Source organism: Capsicum annuum, chromosome 6, assembly GCF_002878395.1.
Source record: "Capsicum annuum cultivar UCD-10X-F1 chromosome 6, UCD10Xv1.1, whole genome shotgun sequence".
NCBI lineage: Eukaryota > Viridiplantae > Streptophyta > Magnoliopsida > Solanales > Solanaceae > Capsicum > Capsicum annuum.
Genome location: NC_061116.1, coordinates 220,148,991 through 220,157,215, shown reverse-complemented (window position 1 = coordinate 220,157,215; position 8,225 = coordinate 220,148,991). Strand labels below are relative to the sequence as shown.

The 8,225-nt window shown below is 31.4% G+C and overlaps 1 protein-coding gene across 1 annotated transcript; it reads left to right on the top strand.

Annotated features, from left to right (window-relative positions):
- Nucleotides 1–5,164: 5,164 nt before the first annotated feature.
- LOC107875613 (probable aquaporin TIP1-1) lies at nucleotides 5,165–7,859 on the top strand. Its single transcript, NM_001325062.1, is given in 2 exon segments — nucleotides 5,165–5,613; nucleotides 7,278–7,859. Coding segments are annotated over 2 exon segments (753 nt in total). The 5' UTR covers nucleotides 5,165–5,232; the 3' UTR covers nucleotides 7,650–7,859.
- Nucleotides 7,860–8,225: the final 366 nt, after the last annotated feature.

Genomic DNA, 8,225 nt, shown 5'->3' with positions numbered 1-8,225 from the left:
TTGTGAAGAGGGGACGAGGAGAAAGAAGATGGGAGGACAATAATGAATATTGGATCCCTACATTTCAAAGACAGTGTGGAAATGGACCCGTAAATCAGAAATGTGCATGTTATATTTTGCATGACTTGTCCACTTCTTTGGCACTTTTATGAATTCAGCTTCTAATTTATTTACTTTTAAAACCTTTCTCTTCGACAAATTAGAAAATTTGGAAATAGAGTGATTTCGAAGAGTACCGATTGTTCAGTCTTCATTTAAGTTTGTTTTGGCTTTTCGATGAATTGAATAGCCTGTATGGTCAAACCATTTAATGGCTATAATATGTGCTTATTTTTTATTTATTTTTTGAAAAAAAGGTGCTTATATTTGGAAAAAAAATAAATTAAAGAGATGTTTGGTTAAGCTTTCGGGCAAAAATATATATTTTTGGAAGTAGCAAAAACTATTTGTCAGAAACTAAAAAACAGTGTTTACTTTCAAGTACTTTTTCCTAGAAGTGTACATTTACTTCATTACAATGACAGGAACAAAAAAAAAAAAATTTAGGAACCTTTACATTTTTGGCCATGCAGCTGAAACTTTTTCACTCGTCTAACCCAGTGGTGGAGCTAAGATTTTCACCGAGAGGATTCACAAGTGAACATATGAAGTATCTGAAGGGGTTCGACATCGGCTAAAATTTGCAATAAAAATAATGTTAGAATTGTTTTATACAGTTGGGTTGTTGTGTAAGGTAGTACTATAAGATTTCCAAAATTTTAAGGGATGATTACCCATACATGCACCTTGAAAACAAAATTTTCCTTTTAACTTTTCAAACAATTGAAAACCAGCTGAAAAACAAGAACATGTGGAAAAAAAGTTCTTCACAATACACTGTTTTTTGTTGATTCAACTAATCATCATTTTTGGGAGGGCCTCTATGTCTATATTACACAATATAAAAGGTATACAATGATAGAGTGGTTGGTGTATTATCAAGGAATCCATGACTAAGGGAGATTAATTAATACCTACTACCAAAGTTTACAATTTATAATGGTGCTGGTAAAGGAGTTTTTTCTACAATTTTTTTGTGGATTAGTTTGGCTATTTATGTAATCAGACTTTCAATTTGTATTATCTATTCGGAAAGGTTCGTTCACAATCATTTCACATACTACCTAGTCTTGCTGAGACGTGATTATCTAAATTGTATTATTTTCTTCTTAATAAATATAGAATTTGTTGTGTTCTATTGATTAAGGAGGAGACGGACACGACAACTATATATGGTGGACCACTTGTTATTATATAATAAAAAATAATAAATAATAAATAAAAGATCATACGAAAAAAGAAAGAGATTTATACTGATACGAATTTATGGGCAGTATTTTGGGAGAACCAAATTAAATGAGCTTGCAGATACCATAATTCATGGAAGGGATTCCCCGAAATTATTTGCTTTATGAAGCATCCAGTGACGGATCTACTAGGGTCTTCAGGTTCATTCAAACTCTTTTCGTCGAAAAATTATATCATTTTTATATGATAATTGTTTTTTTATATATAAATAGTAAAGGTTGAACCCCCTTCGACTAGTTCATATATGTACTACTGAATTCCCTCACTGAAAATTCTAAATCCGCCCCTGAAAGCATCCTCTAAAATTAATTATTTCGATAAAAGTGATGTCTTCAACAATAACAATAACACATTAATTTCATAAGTAAAATTCAAAAATAACGATGTACATGCAACCTTACTCTTATCTTATAAAGATAAAGAGATTGTTTCAGATAAATTTTTTTTGCCCCAGCAAAACATATGGAGAGAGTGTTATTTTGAAACATACATAAAATAAATCAATATAATTTCAAATTTCAAATTCAAAATTCACTTACAAATCAAATCCTGACAAAAGGTCCACATCAAGTTTCAGTGTTCCTTTTTCTAAAAAATAAATAAGAGCTTAGTTTTCAAAGCTACAGTTGTATGGAGTGTAATGATATACTTCATTCTTTTAAAAAAGAATAACCTGACATAAAATTTAAGAAAATAAAATTTTTTTTTAAATCTTATGATATTAAATTAAAAATATATTAAATATATTAAAATGTTCTTCAATCAATCTTAAACATATCATGTGAAAAGTTAAAATTAAAAAATTGCTAAAAAAGAAAAGAATTATTCTTATTAAATAGACTAAAAAAAAAAATAGGTCATTCTTTTTAAAACGAAGGAAGTACGTATTACTGGAGGGAAAATAATGTGCACGTTTTTCAGATTAATAATTTAATTATTGGCCAAAAAGAATAGGTCGGCATAGCTTATCGGAAATTCCTCGTCAAACTGTGATATTTACGTGCATCAAACCCCACTATGGAGCCTTTGCCTTCTTTCATTTTAATATTTGATATTTATATTTAGGTTTCGATTAATTTAAATTTATATATATATATAATTTATATAAGTAAAAATCTTTTGTAATAAAAACATTTAAAAAATTAATTAAAAATAAACAAATTTTATCTATTCCGACCATGTCGATGTTTGGTGATTGGCGCCGTTGCCTCGTCACTATTTCAAAAAGATATCATATCTTTTGCTTTTTGTCATTTCTTCCTATTGACTTAACCAATTTCAAAAAATATTAAAGTTAACTTTCTACTTCTTTCTTTTAAATTTCTTTCTTATCTAAATTTGGAAATCTTTATTGCAATAATTTACGATTGTAGTACACGTACCTTGCTTTTAAAAACAGAAAAAGGTTCTATAATTCTACCACAAAAAATAATAATTTAACCCGACACATAAAGAATATAGCCTAGTGGACAGTGAAAAGCATTAAATTATTGCTCCTTATATATTTAGGTATTAATACATATACAGATTAGAAATAATAGGTATTTCGTAAAATAGGTTAAAGTTGGAATGAGCTGACTTCTACACTAGAATTTATCGAAAGAAAGTATGTGATTAACCAGAGAAATAATTAGTATTTTAACATAATTTATTGAAACTTGACTAATTTAAATTTATATTGTGTAGAACTCATTCGAAGAAAACGCTAGCTACCAAGAATTTCTCCATGGTGCATGATTACTATTGACTTAAATCATTGAGAAAATTATAAAATTTAGCCTTTTTCGTTATTTAGATTTTTTTTCAAATATGTAACTTTAGAATCCTTTATTGGGAGTCATTTACAATTATACACATACAGTGGCGGACCCACATTGCACCTTGAAGGTGCACGTGCACCCGGTACTTTCGTAAAAAATTATATAGAGAGAGATAGATATAGGTATAGATACCCTAATATAACGTTAATATATTAAATAGTGCACCCTCAATAATAAAATTTGTTGGGTGCACTGGTCCAGTACTCAAAGTTGAGCACCATTTGGAACCCGACAATATGAGTTCGATTCCTGATGGGGGTCGGAGAGTTGTGTTTTTTTAGCCCTTTAATTGTTCCACCTTATCTGGCCCCACCTCAATTTAAAATAAATTTTAACACACAATTCCCCAATCCCTAAGCTGTCAAGCTCAAACGATATTGGTATATTCCCCTCCAAATCCCTAAAATATTTTTACCAAACCCCAAAGTCCCTTCAAACAAATTTTTCTTTCTTCCAAGTTCCATCCCAACATTATCTTTATTCTTCACAATTTTGTGGCTATTGATAATAACATATAGTAAATTCTTTACTATTAATTACTCTTTTCCTTATGAATCGTCTATTTTGTTTCTGTATCACTGGATAAAATTTAGATTTTCATGGATATTAATATGCTTTTTAGTTGAAATGGTAATAGATAAAATAAGGTATATTTTTTATTATTTCTCAATTTAAAGTATTAATTATTTTTTCAAAATTCTAATTGCAACCTATGGAAGGAGGGGTGTGATTCCCCTATTGGTAATGTTATGTTTATTTATATGTTTGATGAAAATTTTATCTTGTAGGAATTTGTTATTGATTCTTGTGAATTGAAATTGGTAGATATTATTTTACTTGACCAAGTTCTAGTTTTAAAGACAATTCTTCCCGTCTTATAAAGAATTTGATGTGAATTCACTTAAATTCGATCCTGAAGAAAGAAAATCAATTCATGAATATGACTCTATGATACGAAATTAAGTGAGAAGACACTACATTCAACAAGGGCTTTGTCAATCGGATTTAGGTTTTAAGTGATTGTTTAGTTTGTTACATTGAAAAAGAAGGATATATTTTCAAATATAAGCAACGATTCAATCATTGATCGTTTTTAGAATATGAAAATGCGTCGATGTCTTATATGAAAGGATGATCTACTTTTGTTATATTAGCACTAAATTAATGATATTTGATCATTTTAAAATTTATACTTTACTAATAATTTTTTGTAATTTTTAAATTTAAAGAAATTATATGTCAAACTAGGTAGTTGATAATTGACATGACTTAATTAAAGATAATGATGCAACGTTATCTTCAAATACTGAGTTCGCCTCTACGCATAGCTCAAAAAAATCTAAAAGAATTAAAGATTTTGACAGTTCCACCATACTTGTATTTTTCTTATTTTTCAGGGTTGATTATTTTACTTTTTTTTTTTTCTTAGTTTAGAATCTATCAAAAAGAGGTCTTTTACCACACAAAAATAAAAGTAAAATTTGTATATATCCTATTCTCTCTCAGACCTCACGTACACAAGAGTAACAATTGTTGTTGTTGTACAGGTCCACTACAAAAGTTGGTGATTAACCTGAGCAATAATTGTCATTTTTAAAGCAAATTAATTATTTAATGACAGATTTAAAAAGAAGATTAAGAACCCTAGTTCCAGATGATTCCATGGTGCATGATTGCTCCGACCGAAAGCAATAACAAAGGGGTACTCCCATTCTTTCATGTCACTATCAAACAGAACCTACATGACGTGGCACTTTGTCTCCATTTACACGTGTCATCAGCACAGCAATTTGGAGGTGAATTCTTAGCTGTCATTGCAGGCCTTTCGACCTCTACGGGACCGCTCGCCCACAATAAATTTGGTTTGAATCTTATATTACATGGTCCAAATTTTATTATATTAACCGGTTACCTGCTATAGCCGGTTCCTAACCCATCATGCCATTTACCAATTTCACAATATAAATCCATGCAAACTTTCCCTACTTTCATCACTCTCTAGTTTATTTCCCCTCTTCAGTTTGGTTGTAGGCGAAATTTTCTTCATTTTCAAATACCAATAACCATGCCGATCCGCCAAATTGCTATGGGAAGCCATGAAGAACTCCGCCATCCGGGGGCGCTTAAAGCGGCCCTGGCGGAGTTCATCTCTACCCTGATCTTCGTTTTCGCAGGTCAGGGTTCTGGCATGGCGTACAACAAGATTACCGATGGCGTCACTACTCCTCCAGGACTCATTGCTGCCTCTATAGCACATGCCTTAGGGTTGTTCGTGGCTGTCGCTGTTGGTGCTAACATCTCCGGTGGTCATGTTAACCCTGCTGTTACTTTCGGTGCTTTCGTTGGTGGAAACATCACCTTTTTCAGGGGACTTCTGTACATCATTGCACAGTTGCTTGGCTCCACTGCTGCCTGTGCCCTCCTTGTATTCGCCACTGGTGGCATGGTAAGCATATATTCTCATAAATTTTGTAGTATATTATTGTTTGAACTCTGCAAAATGATTGTTATATTTCAAATACAACCTCTTTTACAAATATAGAGCAAATTACTAAAGCTGTGTACAGTAATTTTTCTTGTTGTTTGATCTTTTCCTGAATTTCACACATAATAGAGTTTTAGTACTAAAAAAACTTGTACATACACTTATTAGTTGTGTTATACAGTTATTGCATTTAATTTTTAACCACTTTAGGCTTGAGATTAAACTATCTTCGATCTTTTTACACGTTTAGCGTCACTAGGAATAGTATAGTCAGTATAATATTGTGAAATGCAATAAATAATTTATTGTTTTACTTTCTTATCTTAAACGGATAAAGAATATGATAGAAGAGTGAGAGAGAAATATCGAGCTTTTGCAGCTCTTCTAGGAAGTACATCCATTATCTGTTCAACCTTTCTGAAAAGCAGCGAAGGAGAATTGTCCATGTAGCTGGTGACTGGTGCCCAACGTCGTTATCCATGTGAACAAGAGTGGATGTAGGCTTTAAAATATATACTACTATTATATTCTTTCTTTAAGAGAGAGTTCAGTAGTTTATCCAATCTAAACTTTACTGCATTGAAGGGCTTGTTAAATATGTATAAAAAAATACAGGACTTGAGATTTAATATAACTTTGACTTCTGAACACGTTTTATCAGTAGGGAGAGTATAGTCATTTGCTTTACTAATGCTGACCTGTCCGAGGTGCAATTCATGCTTTCTTAGTAAAAAAAAATTGTGCGTCACGTTTTTCCTTTGATGTCTATTCAAAAAAGAAAAAAAAGGGCTTCTTATTATAGTTAAAAATCTTACTTTAACCAAAGATTTCTTTTTGAACTTTGATGAATCATTTATAGTCACATAAATTTATTGTTATATTTATGGAATAGTAATTTTTTAACCATGGAAATTTTGCTTAGTTCTATAAAACAATACTAGCTAGTACTATTTCTGAAATGTACACTAGGTGTGTGATCTATTTACTTTGGTGTGTACATGTGTGGATATGTACTAGGAGCTTTTCTATAACATATCACGCCTACACAGCTACATTGAATTAGTATAATGTATTCTCTAAGGTCATATTCATTTATTACTATAAAAATGAAGCGTATCTTAAATAAGATAAGATAAGATAAAATAAAATAAATCTTGGAGTTTTTGCTGGTGCCAAAAGTCTTATCTCGGGAACGTTCTAGTCACTGTTAGTTGTGACACATATCTGATTAGGGTGTTAAAATATGTTTATCTAGGGCAATTAATAGTGACATCGAGAGTTTTTACACATTTTACAATGCATAAATTTGGAACTCAGTGATTGGCGGGAAATCTTTTAATATCTAGTTTGAAAGGGACTTATTTGTCCTTCCATTATGTACAATAGTGATATGATGGTGACTTTATTTAAAGCATATTCATGGGAGCCAATTTTGCACCTAACATTATCATGTGTTGGGTAGCACATTGTCCTTACTTCTACATATATCTAACGAATATTCCAATTATACATTTTTCTTTCAAATGCTTTATATACATACACTATAATTTAAGATGTGATAACAATTATACAATTATACATTGTTACGTGTTACTAACAATTGTGATGGTTAAAAATCTACGCAGAGCACCGGATCATTTGCAGTGTCAGGTGTAACAGTATGGAGCGCCCTTGTGTTCGAGATAGTGATGACCTTCGGTCTTGTTTACACAGTTTATGCAACTGCAGTTGACCCAAAGAAGGGAGATTTGGGAGTAATTGCACCAATTGCAATTGGTTTCATTGTTGGTGCCAACATTCTAGCTGGTGGGGCATTTACTGGAGCATCAATGAACCCAGCTGTTTCATTTGGGCCATCATTGGTTAGCTGGACCTGGACCAACCAATGGGTATACTGGGCTGGACCACTTATTGGTGGTGGGCTTGCTGGATTTATCTATGAATTCGTCTTCATCAGCCACACTCATGAGCAAATCCCAAGTGGAGGAGATTTTTAAGAATGTGAAATTTCATCTCAACTTGTTGTTTAATTTTCTCTTTTTTTGTAAACTTCTTGCTTGTTTGTGTTCTCTATTGTTTAATGGGCACTGTTGAATTGTACTTTTGTATTCGGAAGGCTTTTGTTATTTATTTTCTCCATTTTGTTGGTGGTAAATAAGGTATTTTGAATTTTCCAAAAATATTGCATCCATTATGTCTTGATCTTTCAAGTTTTTATTCAACGGGTATATATAATTGCATAATTTTTATTTTTATTTTAAAAAGAGTAATGAGGTAGTCGAAGTTTCTAAAAAATGTGTATCCAAATTATGTAATTATCACATGATCATGATAATTAATTAATTAATGGCATCCCCACGAATATGGCTTTTATTTGAGATTTTTCTTTGACAACTCAAAAGAGAAGCCGCAGTCTTGTCACCTGTTCTATACTAATAATATTTGTTTTTAAGCAATATGTTTGGAGAAAATGTCAATGATTCACTCACAGTTGTTTTATACGATCCATTAGTTAACAAAAATAAAGGGTCCCTCTTTATATTATTGTCTATTTGTGAGGCATCAACAAAATG